This window comes from Lagopus leucura, unplaced genomic scaffold, assembly GCF_019238085.1.
Source record: "Lagopus leucura isolate 7727_CA_CO unplaced genomic scaffold, USGS_WTPT01 Super-Scaffold_100008, whole genome shotgun sequence".
Classification (NCBI taxonomy): domain Eukaryota; kingdom Metazoa; phylum Chordata; class Aves; order Galliformes; family Phasianidae; genus Lagopus; species Lagopus leucura.
Window position 1 is genome coordinate 13,858,213 of NW_024962265.1, and position 18,215 is coordinate 13,876,427.

At 40.6% G+C, this 18,215-nt stretch overlaps 1 protein-coding gene across 2 annotated transcripts in view; it reads right to left on the minus strand.

Annotated features, from left to right (window-relative positions):
• Nucleotides 1-17,812, minus strand: part of LRRK2 (leucine rich repeat kinase 2) — a 63,732-nt gene extending 45,920 nt beyond the window's left edge. The window contains exons 1-8 of one of the 2 annotated variants that reach the window (XM_042872429.1): nt 17,489-17,812; nt 12,326-12,432; nt 8,864-8,952; nt 7,360-7,494; nt 6,740-6,874; nt 3,684-3,815; nt 1,303-1,422; nt 19-143 (exon numbers count right to left, since the gene is read on the minus strand). In XM_042872429.1, the coding sequence (XP_042728363.1) occupies nt 19-143; nt 1,303-1,422; nt 3,684-3,815; nt 6,740-6,874; nt 7,360-7,494; nt 8,864-8,952; nt 12,326-12,432; nt 17,489-17,812 (1,167 nt within the window). Of the gene's footprint in view, nt 1-18; nt 144-1,302; nt 1,423-3,683; nt 3,816-6,739; nt 6,875-7,359; nt 7,495-8,863; nt 8,953-12,325; nt 12,433-17,488 lie in introns of those variants that run through there. The other variant, XM_042872430.1, reaches the window with a different exon arrangement.
• Between the last annotated feature and the right edge of the window lie 403 nt (nt 17,813-18,215).

Sequence of the window (18,215 nt, forward strand, 5' to 3'; positions counted from 1 at the left end):
CTGTTCAGAAGTTCTCACCAGTACATCTGTATTTTTCCGGTGCAGTTCTAATGCTCTGTAACATGCTTCCAACCAGCATAATTTTTCTTCCTCCTCCTCTTCTTTTCTTTCCTCTAAGTCTCGGTTTAAGAATATTGTTTCAGCTTGAAATACAAGATATTTGCAATCAGTTCTTAATGTAAAGACAAAACATTTATGTCTTAACCTTCCTGTAGTTATAGAGCTACTCACATTATCTATGTGGGAAAGTCAGGTGGAGGATTAATGTTTCCTAGGGAAGGGGAAATCTTTTGACACAAGTTCTGTGACAGAATTGAAAAATATCTAATTGAAAAAGGGCTATAATGGGAATCAAACGTTTTCTTACATAGTACTTTAGTGTATCTGTAAGTAGGTAATTACATATCAGTCAAGGCTGAGGTTCTGAAAAGACCTGCACATACATGCTATGCTATATTATGTATTTACATACAGAACAACACACACATAATGTAATTGTGGTTCATCTGCACGTAACCACCTATCAGAACCATCTTCACTCTGAAGAGTGAAACCATTTAAAAACACAAATTTAAGTTGCTCAGGGAAATATTTGGTCCCACAAAGTGCAAATTAATGTAAAATAAATCATCTTATGCCTGTGATTTTCAGCATTTAAGAAAAAACTGTATCAATGCTGACTATATTATTTGAAGCTTACTGGAGTGTGTGATGATTTCTCCCATTTGCTTTTTTGAGGACTGCTACACAGCATTTCTAGTGACTTCTGTATATCTCAAAGAGTAAGAGGATCAGCTTTTTGCCACTGGCTGACTAACTTCTGTTTAAAAATAGCAACTGAGGTGTACCCAAGGAAAAGGTTAAGCATTTTAATTGATTTCAGAACTCAAGTACAAGCTCTGATCTAGTGCTGCAGTCAACTGGCACAATGTGAGCACTGCTGTACATGGCAAACATGGCATCAAATTAGCATTGTTGTTTCCAGAACGTTTTTATTAAGGAGGAATTATCCAACATTTGCCTGTGAAAACAAGTAGGTTGCCCTGTTAGGATCTGTCAGCATGACTTTCCAGCTCTGAACATTCAGCAATATGGCATGAACACAAGAATGTCATACTATCATATTAACAAAACAAACCTTAACTAAGCATGCAGAAAATCAAAGCTATCTTATTTGAGGCTTTCACATTAAAGAAATGGAACTAAGAACAACAGGAAATTAAATATTAAATATTAAAACACTGATCTCCCAATTTCCTAATTAAGTAACATATTGATGTATTTAGAAATGAATTTACTCACTGAGAAGAGCTAAACAACTGAGAGCTGCAGCCTGTAACTTTGCATTTTCAGAATATGTTTTCACAGCCTTCACAATCACTTCTGGAACCTTATGTAACACAAGGATATTGAAAAAGTTTCCTGAAAATAGATTAAGATATTAAGTGAACATAAACACATACCTAGTTTTACACACATTTAGCATAAATTTCTCAACACCTAATGCAAAAACTGCGTGTAGCAAGCATTTGATTTATTTTTAGGGGTATTCACATAACATTATTTTATATGAGGAAAGAACAAGAGAAAGAAAAAGACAACAACTGGAATCCAAGTTCTTTGCGATGTTTTTTGTTTTTTTTTTTTTTTAATAAAAAGAATGAGGTTTAATGCAAAATGAAATATATGCTGTCAGCAAAATAAGAAGGATACAGTCTGTGTATCATTTGCAGACTTCCTGCCAGGAAGCAAAAGCAATAGTGGTGTTGAATTCCTACAACGATTTCATTTATCCTGCCAAGGGACTGTTTTAACCCTGTTTCGCCTTCTGATTTTGTCCTCATAAAATAGATCAAAAGTACCTTTGTAAATCCAGAACACATACATTGTGGAACAGTAGAAAGAAGTAGCTTTTAATGATTAATGCATTTAAAGCACAGATTTTATCATAAGCTGTACGGCACATATTGTATGTTGAATATAAGGAATTGCACAAACAAAAGCAAGAAAAATAAAATAACTTCTCAATTTACTGTGAAAACAAATATCACGCATAATACAGCAACACTCACGTGGTAAAACACAGCTCAATAGCTACAGTTTCTATTTTGACATTTAATTTTAACTATAGTTCATATCAATGAGAATCACATTAGCAGCATGAAAGGTGAAATTCAAATCTGTATCAATGTTTCTCAAGTACTTGAAATACCTGTATTTGAGCTTCAGAGATGGAATTACACACAAGAAAACCTAAAAACCTAACCCCACCTCTTTACCAGTCTCATGTGCTTGGCAGGAAGGACAACCTAGAAACTTCATATTTGTTTCCCTCACTGTCTGCTGCTGTGGACACCTCTTCCCATATCCCTCCCAAAGTGGCACTTTATCAAGAGGAAAGGCATCTGTTAAGCTGAAAGAAGAAGTAACTTATCTCGTGGCTGTTTAACTGTCACTATTACTTGATAGTCAATAAACACTCGTGACAAATGCATGTTCCTGCCTGAGAGAGACCATGAAATCAGGTTGGTTGCACATAGGGCAGGATCACAGCATGTCAACAGAGTTGCTGTGTCCTCACAAATGTTACCATTCAGTTGGCCTTGCACAGGAAGCTGCTCAAGGGTAACATCACCTCTTGCCCAAGAGCTGCAAATACCACCTCAGAAGCCACCACACTTTCTTTAAATGTTTATTTGGCTTTCTGGAGGGGAAGTGCAAGTTGCTCTGGTTTGCAGTCAAGTTTGATCTGTATTCTGTACAGTATCTGCATGAAGGAGAGGAAACAGATGGTGACAGGATGAGATTGATTTGATTACGGGATTTGTGCAGTGGTACCGGCTTCAGGCCACCACCTGCAAGAAATGGGAAGTCTAACTCATGAGAAAGACCTTGGCTGAGTGATGAGGAACCTGCCATGCAGCATAGGCTACTCCAGCTGCTACTCACAGTCTTTTTTAAAACAGTAGAGAGAAAAATATATTTATTTTCATTTGAACTTCCTATTACATAATCCTTAGCAACTGCTCAGATCAGCTTACTACAACAGCAAGAGATAGCACAGAGCTGAAAAGAGGTATACCAAATCTCTTATAGACATTACTATTATTTTGCTTGATGTGACACCAGCCCTTGTCAGCTGAGATGAACAAAGCCAAGAGAAGCCCAGCAAACTGCCTGTCCCATGGCTGCAGGCAGGGGGCCCTGAGGCAGGCACCACAACCGAGCAGGAATGAATGCAGCAGAAGTGTTTGAATGCAGCAGGAAAAACACAGCCTTGGGGATCGCTTCTCATATCATTCCATACCAGCACCAAGTTCTCACACATCCAGCACTACCACTTCAAAAAATACTTTTAGATGGACTTTTCTTCCATTCTATAATAATGTTACAAAGAATGGGAGATCTATTGATCTGCTAACTCTTTTCTCCAGGCTTTTCCGGCAGCTTCTGTCATTGTTACTAACATTTATCACCGAAGATTCCATACTGACTGTTACTTTGTTACCTCAACACCTTCACGATGTTAGAAATACAGAGCAATATACACCCCTGAAGACTAACTGGCATCGTAGCCCTAGCTGGCTTTAACACTAGACGTCAGTAACTCTGATTCTTACACAGTTAGACTTAAACTGACAAAAAAAAAAAAAAAAAAAAAAAAAAAGAGATTGTGAACTTACCCAAAGTAAGCTTGTGCAACAAGCAGCAACACACTTCCTGAACAGTTTCGCTATTGGGGAAACTTTTCATCATTTCTACAATAACATTGTAGCAGCGAACATTTCCAGACATGAGCACTTCAACATTGCTGGCTAAAGAAACAGAAACAAAAATTACTTCTCAAGAGAAAAAAAACAGTAATTAGGTTGTAATAGCGACTTTAATTAAATAGAGTTAGAAAATGGATTCCATGTTTCAACTTTTGCTTAGAATTTGAGAAGAGGGTGGCATTTTTTTTCTTAGTCTTGCCATAGAAAGCATTAATTAATGACTACCAACACTTGGAAATAATTCATTAAGTTCAGAGTCCGCATTAATTTCTATGGATTAGTTCCATTTCACACCATGCCATGTATCATCCTCAGTAACTACCAGTATGTAAATACTTTCTTAAAGATGAACAGATTTTAAAATATTAGTTCACTACTATATTTTACAGCATTATGATAGATATTGCCAGGCGCATGCAGCCTGAAAACAATTTAGATTTCTCACTTCTAATAGATGTCATTTATTTGTTCTAACCATGTCGTTCCTCTTTTGTTTTCTTTCATTTTTAGAATGAAAGTCGCCAAGTCTAAATTTGGTTCAAATCACTTCTACCATATAACTATTACATACTGAGGGCATAGAAATATTCATCTAATGTTCCTATGGTATTTTGAAAGTCAGTTCAAATTCTGTATTTCACAGAATCAAATAATGGTTGAGATTGAACAGGACCTCTGAGGTCAACTGGAACAACCCCTCTGATCCAGCAGGATCCGCCTGAGCCAGAACCATGACCAAATGGCTTCTGAGTATCTCCAAGGACAGAGATTTCACAGCCTCTATGGACAGCATGTGCCAGGGCTCAGTCACCTATTTACAGTTTACACCTTATTTACACCCTATTTACAGTTTATTATGCAGGTCAGATACAGAAATCAGTGGGACAAATTATCCAGTAAAGTGATGGAATGCATCCTTTTCTAGAGAGGACAGCAATCTTGCATTTAGTAATTATAAACAGAATAGAATAACATTAATTAAAAACAGTAATTAAAAAATTGAAAGCATCCTTGCGCTAGACAATGTTGGACAAAATCCTGGCCCCAACAAATGAAAGAGAATCCTGTCACTGACTCCAAGACAGTTCAGATCTGCCCTACAGAAGTCCACAAACTTTCTTAATATTCTTTTCAACAGCTTGGCATTCCTGTATATAATGATTTTCTGCAAATCAAAACAGGAAGTTCTGGTGAGAAGCATTTCTGAATCACTCTGTTAGTGAAGGAAGGTACTTTTCACAATGCTTTTAATATAATGGTGGTTTAGTAATATCATTCTTAACTGGAAAATACCTTTTAAAGTTTTGCACACTTCACAAGTCATCAATTCACAGGTGATAATAAATATATTACAGTATTCATAAGATTCTAAAATTGCTGACTAATAAGCATAATTAAGCATAATTAAGCACATATTTACATCCTGCAACATCAAAGCTTTGCTACATACACAGTGAGCCCCCATTTCCCAGCACCAGCTAGAGAAAAGGAGATGAGATGTGTAACATCTAACCTTAACCACCAAAACTTGAACATCAAGAATCTCACAGAAACTGATGAGGAGATCTGAGCAGTCCATAATTCAGGGCATAACAGGCACATCTGTTAGCCTGAGGTAAAATTTCTGCTGGAGGTGCCTGTTTCTCCTCATTAAATATAGAAGCCTGGACAGATGTATCAATGAGTAACATTTAAATGGCAAAACTCATGTGATACATCACTTCCCTACAGACTTTGGTGGACAGCTGGCAGCAAAGCATTTACTCATTCAGTCAAGATGACTGAAATTAGAAAGAGTTCTTGTACAGCACTGGGATAAACTTCTACCCTTCCATTTTTTATGAAATATGAGATGGAACAAAGCCTATGTGCGTGCTGAATGATTTTCTCCAAGGTGGCTTCTCCAAGGTGCATGTAATGTGGGATGTACAGAGTATGAATGCTGGCCTAAGTAGCCTTGCTTTGCATATTCATGCACATCCCTATTTTCAGTCCTTCACATCAAAAATTGAACGTGCTAACTCTAAAATGAACACCTACCTTGAACAAAATCTTTGTCACGGTCTCCTCTTGGAACTATTACACTTTGTCTAAGTAATTATTTCTTTTAAAAGTCCTTAGAATTTGGCACCCTCTTCCTTAGGAAACAGAAATAACTTCTGGGTTAAGGTACAACTATTTTTGGCTTAAGGAAGGCTTAATTTTTAAATACAAACTGGAAAAGCTAAAAGCTTGTAAATGAGAAACTAAACAGCTCAGAGCCTGATGAAATGTGGGAAACTACAGTCTAGTTCCTGTTTTATGGCATTCTCTGGGCCAGCACGCTTCCTATAAAATAGACAGGATGTATGAAGCATCATGAGACTCCATAATGTGTGCAGTGCTACTCGTGTTCCTCATTGCAGATACCACTGAATGATCAGAGAGGGGTGCTTGAGCCAAACTCATTTTCTCAGCCCTGGCCTGCATTGGAGTGCATGGGAAATCTTCCTCCGTGGAATAGCCTCGGCCAGCAATGGTCCTTACAGGCTACATAAACTCACTGAATACATATTTGGTCAGTAAATAGGTCTTATTATTCAATCATTTTTAAAAGGCAGAGAACTTGAAATTTAACCCCTACAACCATGGTAAGTATCTTAGTTACCACTTATTCTGAGCAGAAGAAAGATTCTTTATGGGAGATATAATTACTACAAGAATGGCTGAAAAGGAAGAAGTCTCATTAAAAATTACAAGTCAGTATTTCCCATAGAAAACAGAAATGTGATTTGCCTGACCACTCCCAACCAACTCTCACTGCAATGCTGTACCCTCTGGCAAAATGAGTCACCATTTTTGCAGCATCAGTTTTTCTCTAGAGAGACATGGAAGTTTTATTTTATTCACAGTCCCCAAAAGATTACCACGCACTGAGGCGAGCTGATACAAGATATAGGAAGAATGATTTTCAATAATGCACTTACACGGACCAGCTAAGGAATGTAATGAATAAAGTGCAGGAAGAATCACCTCTTCTTTCCCTGGAAACTCTTTAAATACTTCCAATATGATCATATGATCTTTGCTTTCAACAAATTCAGTCAGCTGCTCTTCTGGAACTAAATTAAAAAGGAAAAGAATGCATGTTTTGAGGAAATAATTCATATTCTGATAAAAGATGAGAAAATGTAATTGTTTTTATAAAGTTTCCTTACAATTATTTTCTGTGGAACATGTGTTCCATAGGTATTCTCCATACCTGTACTTTCCATTTTCCTCAATAAAGATTCCTTTTACAAAAACCGAGCCCCTTTTACCAGCAGTTTTTCCAGACTACATTTTCTGTAACTGAGTTCTGACTTTTAAATGCTTCCCTATGATTTTGCAAAAATGCCAGATCAAAGTTCAGGCATTCCTCACCAAGACATCATGTAAGTAATGGAACACAGTGAAAACGCGTTTTGAGTTAGCCCTTTCAAGGAACACATTTAATACATTTAATCTGAAATGCAAGAATACTTTTTTTTTTCCAGTTAAATAAGTATCTGCCGTCCCTTCCCAACCTGTACATTTCCCAATTTAATAACACACAAAATACAAATACCTTTTTCAAAAAGCTTGCATAATGCTGTACACCCATGTTGCTGGATCTCTTCATTTTTAGGGAAGGTGTGCATGGCATTAAATACCAAGGAAAACACATCCACTTCTTCCTCCAGGAGCAGGAAAGCAATTACATCTAAATAGAAGAGATCATATGTTGAGCTGATGCATTCTCAATGTGTTTACTGAAGAACTGTACTCAACATTAAAATCCCAAAGTCTTTAATTCTGCCCTTAAATTATACTCTGATGGCTCAAATCCAGGTTTTCGTATAACAGAGGAGGCTGTTATTGTTTAAGGCCATATTTTGGAATACAATTGGTATGTTCTAAAACATTACTGGCAAAAAAGATAGTTTCCCCTCTACACTCTTGCTCCCACTTTGCACTGGCACTTGTCAGACCTCTCAGTGAGCCAGTCCAACTTGCTAAACTGGTGGAAAATCAACCAATCCAAAAGGACACTTCTTTCAAGCTGAAGAATTTCACTGACAAATAAAATTGCTGCAATACAGAGGGCTGGAATACATTTACAGAGGAAAGCAAATGGGGTGAACCATGATATTTGTCCATCTGTATCATGAAATCATATTTGCACTCTCTTGGCCATTGTGGCTAATCACTTGCAGCTAGAATGCAATTCAAGTTTTTGGGCTCAGAGACAAAAAGAACATTAGCAGTCTTCTCTGACAAAGTGACAAGGTACAATTTGAAATATTTTTCTGAATTAAGATAGTTGGAATGAGAGTTTAAGTCTGTAATTAAAAAGAAGAGGAAATCAGGTTCATGAGGTAACAATCTTAAAAAATAGATAAATCAATAGCATGCAGCATTTTCTGAATGGGCCTGTCTCATTCTGCTGCTTGTAGCAGAAACCTGGACAGCCATATGAGCTTTAACTACCTAAAATAAAGTCTAAACTTTATTCTGTAAACAAGGCTGATTCTAATGTTTTCTAAAATCAATGGAAACATTCCTATTTGAGCAATAATTCAGTATTATATGCTACCATGAATAAAGCTAGCAGAATACCTCCTTTGCAGTCTCTCTTTAATTTCAACAGTTTAGGACTGAGAAAAAAGGTCTCAGTATCCGGTAAGATTGGGTCTCTGGAGAGCAGAATAATAAATACAGCAGAGATAATTCTACTCCTTTCAAATCTACAAACCAGTACTAAAGAATCAAGTCAGACTGTCTTCAAGTTTACACTTTGCTAAGGAAGAATAAGCTCTTACTTATTTAACTTAATTATACAGTAAGTATTTATGCCTATGCTAATAACAAGCATAGCAAGGCATGTTCTTCATGGCCTTGCAATTAGAAGATTCCTTTCCACCTAGTTCAAAAAAGGTGCAAAACAGTACAGTTATTACTTTGCATATGAGTACAAATGACTTTGGAGAGTAAAACAGACAAGCCAGGGCAAAGCGTACAGTCACACAATTTATATCACAGTTCTGTGTTTTAAAGGCTCAGATAGAGTAGGAAAAATTAACAGACAATACCTGACATCAGGAGTAGATTTAATGTTTTTAGTCCTATTACTGAGAGAACTACATTTCCTCTGTGGACTGTGAGCATTTTAAGAATCTGCCTAAAAATTAAAAAAAAAAAAAAAAAAGAAAAAAGAAAAAAGGAAGAGTTAAAGATAAAGAAATACAAACATACTTTTTTAAAAATCAAAGTTACTTAAAAAAAAAAAAAGAACAAACAAGAACAGAAAATAGCAGCAGTCTTTAAAGCCATTTAATTTTTAACTAAGTGCGTATACTTCTATTAATTCTACAGAAGACAAGTTTTATTCAGAACAGAATTATTCTAATTATTCTACAGAAAGCAGGGCCATGGTGTGCAGCAGGCTGTAGATCATAGAATCATGGAATCACAGAATGGGTTGAAAAGGACCACAGTGCTCATCTAGTTTCAATCCCCTGCTATGTGCTAACCACCAGACCAGGCTGCCCGGAGCCACGTCCAGCCTGGCCTTGAATGCCTCCAGGGATGGGGCATCCACAGCCTCCTTGGGCAACATGTTCCAGTGATGGTATGGCAGTGTTCTGTTTGTTGCAAGGATGAAGTTACAGAGAATTATGAAGGATTTTCTGGAAGAGAAAAAGTAATTACTCAGCTAAAGAATTTGAACAGCATCATGGAGAATTCTACCATAAGGTTCTGTTGAACAGCACTTATGTGATGCTGGACAAATCACTACCAAGTGTTTCACAGACTGACAATTGTACACTCTCTCCTTTCTGGGTGAGTCAACTTCCATGGATACAAAATCCGTGGATATTAACCTCTGAAATGTTGCAAGTAGAGTCAAATGAAGTTGAATTCTTAAACACTAAGAGAGTCAAGCAATGGTAGTTACTCTGAAAAATCCAGAGCATGCATCACATTAGGCACCTAAAAATCAGTTGATGTTTCTAACACCATTTACTAAGATGGTGACCTCAAATCTGTAACAACTCCTCCCAACAAGATTGTAAAGCTCTAGGCAATATTGATGAATGCAAAGAAAAGCCAAGAAGAAATTAATAGGCCAGTTTTCAGATAGGGTATCCAAAACAAGGCAGCGGGCCACACATTGAATAATGATGATGTTGTGTGCTTTGTTAATGCCTGTACTTACAAGCTAGGATGATTATATTTCCTCTTTGTATATATTTCTTAATGTTTAAAATTTATTTTTTATTAAAAGTTTTATTTATTTTCTTGATGTACTATGATGCTGCTAGCATAAATCTCTCCTCTTCTGGAGCACTACTATAACAGCTGTGATGATCACAGTACACAGAAGAGGGCTAGAAAAAATATTGTGTGTGGATTATCTTAAGAATAGAAAATAAAATCCAACTAAATGCAGATGCTTCCCTCCCCCTCCCACCTTCCCCCCCACACGTCAAACTCAGAACAGATTCCTCCCTGAAGTTCCTGTATGCACACTTTGGATACTGGCATTTTAGTCCTGAGGCAAATTCTTGGCCAAGCGTACAGCCCAAGAGGATGGACTGAGTATCTGGGTGATGAATCAACAAAAACAAGGAGCCACCCTAACCAAGCTGGTAGAGTAACTAACACCCATAAATGTGGTTCCCTAACCTGCTGATTAAAATGTTGTAGTCTTAGGCATTCCTAATGCATTTTGTTGTCTATTTGCAGGCGTGAGCATACATGCATACTCATGTAGAAACTGTGGCATGAAGATTTCTTTACCTCCTTGCTCCATAATCAGCTGTGGGCAATACACTGGGAGGAAATGCAGCCACGACAGCTCTCCTGAACTGACCAGAGGGATATTTCACACCATGTAATGTCATGTTCAGCAATAAAACTGGGAGAAGTTTGCCAAGGGTTGCTGTTGCTTGGGGACTGGCTGGACATTGGTGGACCGGTGGCAAATTATTGCTTTTATGCCACTTGCTTTGTTTTATTGATTTTTACTCTTTTACTTATTGCAATGCCTTCATGTCAAATGATGAGTTTTCTCACTTTTGCCCCTCTGATTCTCTTCGCAGTCCCACTGGAGGGAGCAAATGTGTGGCTATGTGTTGCTTATCTCACAACAGGTGTGAGTGTATAACCCGCAACAGGAGACTGCAAAATACCAGCTCAAAAACAGAGTAATTTTCTGGGGACCAAAGAATAAACACTATCTTTAGAGTTACTGTACCTTCCAGAATAAGTTAATTAACAAGCATGCCAAAGAAATCGTAACTAGCTGGTACAGATTCACCTCAGTTATTGTTCATGAAAAGCAACAAAAAATCACTTGTGCTTTCCAACAAAAACAAGGCAGTTCATGCCCCTGCTGACTCTGTACTCTAGCCACCACTAAAAAAAACAAACCACAACAGACATACCACAACTTCATGCAAGTAACGTAACAGTAGCAGCCTTTCTAAGGAAGGGTATGGTGAAGACTGTAAAAGCAGAGAAAGATCTACTAGTGGTGTCATAGGGCTGTAGCTCCTTGCTGTCATTATCTGCCTTGAATGAGGCAACCTGTCAAAGTGAGAGAGCATCAAAGCAAGCCCTTCTCTTCCATTTGTATTATACTTGCATCTGCAACTAGCATTTGTCATGGAACAACTTCAGTTAACCTTTGTCAGTCTTCATCCCATCTAAACACAGCCACTTTTGGTTAGGCTCCCTCAAGAGCCAATGGAGAGATATGGGCATGTTCAAATCCAAGCATGCCTTGCTTCAGCATTACTTACTGCAACGATGGAAAGAATCACCTTCTGAAAGTAGCTGTGTCCTCTGACTACACAGGTAGTTGAGGTGACTACTTTAAATACTTTATTTTCAGACAACTACGATCAGGTGTGAGAAACAACGTCTGGATTTATACCAATTGAGACTTGTGGATAATAACGCATCATATTTGTGAATAACACATACACAGAACAGTCCAGGTGATACTGTCTGTTAAAATAAAACATCTTCACAGCCACAGCATCCCAGAATCACTGTAATTGGCAAGGAGCTCAGAAGATCTCTTATTTCAGCTCCCCTCCCCAGCCCAGGGTCAATTACAGCTGATTGTTCAGAGCTATGGACAGTCGGGTTCTGAATATCTCCAAGGCTTAGGACTTCACAGCCTCTCTAGGCAACCCGTTCCATTCTTTGATCAATCTCAAACTATTAAAATACAACTGATTGTTTTTTTTCATGTTTAAGAGGAATTTTCTCCATTTCAATTTGTGCCTAATGCTTCTTGTCCTATCACTAGGCAATCCCAGAGAGGAGCCTGGCTCAGTTTTCTTTATTCTCCCCATCAGGAATTTATACACACAGATAAGACCTCTGCTTGTGTGAATCTTTTATTGTAAAACCTGAAGAAATCCATAAAAATATTTATGTAGAAGCTGATGTAATAACTTCACATAAATGCATTTTATTGCATATGTATGCTGCCGTGATATAAAACATTTTGAAAGACTCTTTGCATACAACATACTTACTGGTGAACACCCAGTACTTCCCAGTCCTTCCCAACATCCTTAAGAGCTATGTTCTGCAGAGTGCTTGGACAAATTTCAATCAACTTGCAAAGAAGTGACCAACCCATCTGTAAAATAAAAATACAGCTATTGTAGAACAGATAGTCCATTTGGAACCTAAGTGTTATGTTTTAATACCCTGGCTTTCAGAAGATACATGTTCTGAAAAGATACCTAGCTAAATGAGAGTTAATTAATTAACACAAGACAAAGGACATAAAGAGCGAAGAGCTGAAAGTCAAACATATGCTAATGATTCTGAGTGCATCACTAGTAGCAACATACAACCTTCCACTGCTTGAGGCTAGAGAACACACACATAAGGGATTTTGAGAGAGGAAAAAAGAGGTAGGAGATCCACAGTATTCCATCACAGGCCACTGAAGACCACTGGACTATTACAGCTATTCCAACTTCACTGAAGCACAGCACTCATCATAAGAATTTGATGCTTAACTGCAAATGATAAGGAGAAAGGATGTATTTGTTTTTGAAATCTCTATGTCAAGTGCCTTGACTTTCAAATATCTGAAAATAAAGCTGAAAATAAACAAGATAAATAAACTGAAAAAAATGCTCCTCTTTGGTCGTTCACGTTCCCTGTTCCCTGATACTGGAACAATGGTCTTTATCATTATGACAGCATGCTGGGCGTATCGGCCTTCAGGCTGATAAAACCAAACATGTGGATGATGGCACTGAGCAAAACCCATGGAAAAAAAATTAGCTGATGAACAAGAAAACCCCGTTGTACTAAAGAGAGGAAGAGAGCTGGAAAAGGTCAGAAATTCAAGATATAATGGATTTTACAAATAGAAATGAAAACAAAAGCATAAAAGTACCTGAGCATACTAAAAAAAAAAAGGAGAAGAACAAAAAGTGGAAGTAGAACTGTGTGCTGTATCAATAGGGTTAAAACAGAAGATAACCCTCCCTGTGGCAGGGGGGTTGGAACATGATGATCCCTGGGGTCCTTCCCAATCCAAGCCATTCTATGATTCCATAATCTAGGTATAGCTCAAAAACAATAAGCACAATTAAACCAGATTTCAGCAGAAGAGTTATATAAAGCAAAGGGGTCAAGACAAGACAGCTACCAAAACCAGGAAAGTAAGCAGCCTTTTCCATGGAGTGTAACTGCATAACTGCAGAGTTCATTGAGATTCTGTGATCTCTAACCTGCAGCATGAAAGACGAGAGACACGAGCAGCACAGACTAGAAACTTGGCAGCTTTTGTGACAGCTTTGGCAAGTCTATGAAAAAGGTGATGTAGCTCCCGGGGAAAAAGAATTCTGTTCTTACACTTCATAGGGTCACAGGCACTACGTTCACACTGTCTGCAGTAGCTTAGCTTTTGTTGTAGCGTAGATTTGCAGAGCCAAATATTTTAAGCCAATTTAACTCTTCAGCTGAAACTTGCAGTCTGAGCTTAACCATGAGCCAGTTTCCATGCTCTCCCCTTGCTTAGACAGCTAGCTGACTTGCTCCGTGTTAAAGTAGAAACCAATTAATATGGACAGTCAGGACAATTAGTCTAGGCTGTGTGACAGTCTCAATCAAATTTTGAATACATACAGACCAGCAAAGCTCCCCAGTATGGGGTTATATACCATCTAATTTTCCATGTCCAAAGCAACAAATATCAAAGCTGCAAGGCAAATACATTGCAGAGGTGACCATTAATTGATACCCTGTATATTATTTTGAAAAGATTTTGAAGGGCCACTTTCTCCCATAGTAATTGCTAAGTTTAGAACCCAATGAAAATCAGCACAATGACTTTACAGAAGTAATTTTTGTACTAAAATGGGCTCTGATATTGATATTTCTATTGACCATTTTTACTTGGATTATTGTGACTCCAAGTGTGCCAAACATTTGTAAGGACTGTGGAGCCAGGGAAGTCAGAAGCAAACATGTGACCTGCTGATATGAGGTCAGTTTTACAATATTAACATCAGAGCCTGAAATAACAAAGAGCTTATTATCAATTTACAGTTACATAAGCAAGTAAGGATCTTTTAAATAACAGAAACTCTAATGGGAAAGGAAAAAGCACAAAACACAAAGATATTCCTAAAAACATCTGAGCGGCCACGACATGTACAGACAGCTGATGGCAGCAATGAAACTCTGTTATTTTTAAATCAAGTCCTTTTCATTTCTAGCATGCAATGAATTTATATGACATTAGCTCACACCTTTCTATGTGACACAATAAGGCTCTGCTGACTGCTGTTTCCTCAAGTGCACACAAATTTTGCTCCACAGTTTCTAACCCACTCCAGTTAGTGTCAGCCAGTAACTGAACAAAGAATCACAGAATCACAGAATCACAGAATTGTAGGGGTTGGAAGGGACCTCCAGAGATCATTGAGTCCAACCCCCCTGCCAAAGCAGGTTCCCTACACCAGGTCGCACAGGTAGGCATCCAGGCAGGTCTTGAACATCTCCAGAGAAGGAGACTCCACCACCTCCCTGGGCAGCCTGTTCCAGTGCTCCGTCACCTCACTGTAAAGAAGTTCTTGCGCACATTTGTGCAGAACTTCCTATGCTGCAGTTTCCAGCCGTTTCCCCTTGTCCTGTCTCCACTCACCACTGAAAAGAGTCCGTCCTCGCCATTCTGCCCCCCACACCTTAGATATTTATAGACCTGGATCAGGTCCCCTCTCAGTCTCCTTTTCTCAAGGCTGAACAGACCCAGTTCACTCAGCCTTTCTTCATAGGAGAGATGCTCCAGGCCCTTCACCATCTTTGTGGCCCTCCGCTGGACTCTTCCTAAGAGATCCCTGTCTTTTTTGTACTGGGGAGCCCAGAACTAGACGCAGTACTCCAGATGAGGTCTTACCAGGGCAGAGTAGAGGGGGAGGATCACCTCCTTTGACCTGCTGGCCACGCTCTTTTTAATGCAGCCAGGATGCCATTGGCTGCCATTGGATGCCATCACTGCCATGTTCCCTTAGAAGATGTCTACTTTACTTCACAGTGGTATTGACCTTACAGCTCAGTCTTTTTCTATTTATAAAGCAGCCTGTAAGGTTTATGCCCATAGCCTGACTTGCACTGGTACCTGAAATACTGAGCTGTTAAGCAAACTTACTCTGTATAAGCTGGCAGAACAGCAACAGCATACAATGCTTTGCAACTAGGTGAGCACAGGATGGGAAAGAAAATCCTCATTTCAGATATGGCTCTCACTTACTCTATTATGAGAGTCAGTTTTATTATAATGCCAAAAGCAAAAAAAGATTCAATCAACTTATTCAGTGAAAATTCATTAGCAGTATGAAGAGACTACACTGAAATCAGGGCCATGTCATCTCACTGCTGCCATAGGATTTTGTATTCACAAAGGTCGCAATGAGCTGCAATGGATGCAGCAAGGAGGGCAGCACTCTGCTGAGACACTGCAGGTGTTTGCAATACTATAACAGAATGTGAAGGAAGAGCTGCCCACGGCATTTTGTGCAGATTGGAGCTTTGCACTGCCTTTGAGCTTTGTTTTGATGCCTGAGTACAATGTAGTAATGCAAAGAAGTCTCTTCAAAGTTCTGCATTACATCTAATTTAAGTTGAGATTTATACCACTATTAAAATGAAAACTAAGTGATCGCTGCCTTGTAATGGAATTCTTAAGAGCCTCATGCAGCCCTCTCAGACCTGCTTCTGGCTGTGCTTCAATCTCGTGTTTTTCACTTCCTTGCCTGAACTCCTCAGCAGTGGTTTTGTGAATTGTGACATATCTAATATGCTTCATCCTGAAAAAAAATTACTGCTTTATCTTTATTTCCTAGCAATCTGACAATTCTACAGTAAAACAAATTAAAATTTCAGACTCTGCACAAGCACTCAGTCTTTAGAAGAACCTTTCATATTTTAATCTGAATTATATGTTCTGATCACTAGCTAAGGTCTATGAAGTTAAAAAAAAACCTTACACTACAGTATTATTTAAGAGGCATATGCAGCATGATTTGTTTTGTGAATTGGGAACAAGTAGAGGATGCCAGAAATCTTATAACCATACCAATGTACTTAATACACAAAGAGAGTGAGTTGCACACATCTGGAGTTTGTAAACGTTCTTTGGGCACAGCATAGTCAGGAACTCAATACATGCCTGCCAAGAAGGGGCTCTCCATGGCCCAGCAGCAGCACTGTGAGCTCAGCACTGAGCCGGTCAAGTGCTACCCCTTGTTTACATGGGACATTTGTAGGAGCAGCCAAGCAGAACCTTCAGCTGCAAATGCTCCTCCGAGGTACAGGGCATGTTTCCCCTACAAACCAGCTGTATGACTGTCAAAGGATTGGGCCACAGGGGCAGAAATGTACCTTAAGCCATTCTGCTAGAAGTCTCTGTCACTATGGTAAAATATTGACACATCAGAAATACACTGGAAGGCACTTCTGATAGCTCAGAAGACTGTCAGGTGTGCAGAAGAGCATGAAGAGCCCAGAAGCACTTGTGTGCTCTTTCAGTGCAGAAGGTCAACTGTATCCTGAACTGCATCAGAAGAGGGGTAGCCAGCAGGCAGAAGGAGCTGATTTTGTCTCTCTGCTCTGCTCTTCCGAGGCCCCATCTGGAGTTCTGTGTCCAGGCCTGGAACTCCCAGCACAGGAAGGATGTGGAGCTGTTGGAGTTGGTCCAGAAGGCCATGAAAATGATCAGAGCACCCCTCCTATGAAGACTGGCTGACAAAGCTGGGGCTGTTCAACCTGGACATGGCTCTAGGGAGACCTCACTGCAGCCTTCCAGTACTTAAGGGGGGCTTATCAACAGGAAGAGGAGCAACTTTCTACATGAGGGACAAGGAGAAGCGGCTTTAAATTAAACAATGGGAGACGCAAATTAGATGTTAGGAAGAAATATTTTACTCAGAGGGCTGTGAGGCTCTGGCACAACTGCCACAGCTGTGGGTGCCCCATCACTGCAGGCGCTCAGGGCCGGGATGGATGAGGCCCTGGGCAGCCTGAGCTGGTGCAGCCCACGGTAGGGGTTGGGGCTGGTGGGCTTTAAAGTCCCCTCCAAGCCAAACCATTCGCTGACTCCACGATAAGCCCGTAAAGAGCCCACAGACCCGCGGACCGCTCGCGCGCGGTGTCGGGGAGGAGCGTTCCATTACCTGCTGCACGCCGGCCGCTCCCGCGTACAGGTCGAGCACCAGCAGCAGGGGCACGTGGGCGTTGCAGCCGCCGAACAGCCGCGGAGCTGCGGGAACACGGAGAGCTGCGTTAGGGCCCGGCGGAGCGGGGCCGGGAGGGCGGGAGGGCAGCGGCCGCCCCTTACCGCTCTGCCGGGTCGCCAGCTCCAGCATGTCGCTCAGCGTCTGCGCCAGAGTCTCCGGCCGTTTCCTCTCCTGAACGTTGCGGAGCCGGACGAGCAGCTTCCTCAGCGCCTCCTCCTCTCCCGCCGCCGCCGTCCGCTCCCAGGGGCAGCCGCTGGCCATGGCCGCGTCGCTGTCCCCCGCGCCGGGCGCCTCACCCCATCCGACGCGGCCCGTGGGGACGGACAGCGAACGACGCGGACCCGTCCCGGCGCGCACGCAGGGCCACGCAGGGCCGCGCGGCGTCACCCGGCCTCACCCGGCTATTTCAGTTCGCCCCTCCCGCCGCCCGCCCCGCGCTCCGGGTACACGGCCGGGGCCAAACCCCGCGGGCGGGAGGGAGGGAGGGAGGTGAGGAGCGAACGCCGCCGCCACCAGAAGGGGGCTCCCGCGAGGGCTGGCGTGCTGGCGGCCCACTCTTTTGCAGTGATTGACAACACGAGCGTCCAATAGAATGGCAGAGCGGCGGCACCGCCCCGGCTAAAAAGAGAGCCCTGGCGGGTGCGCTGCTGATTAAGGGTGCTGG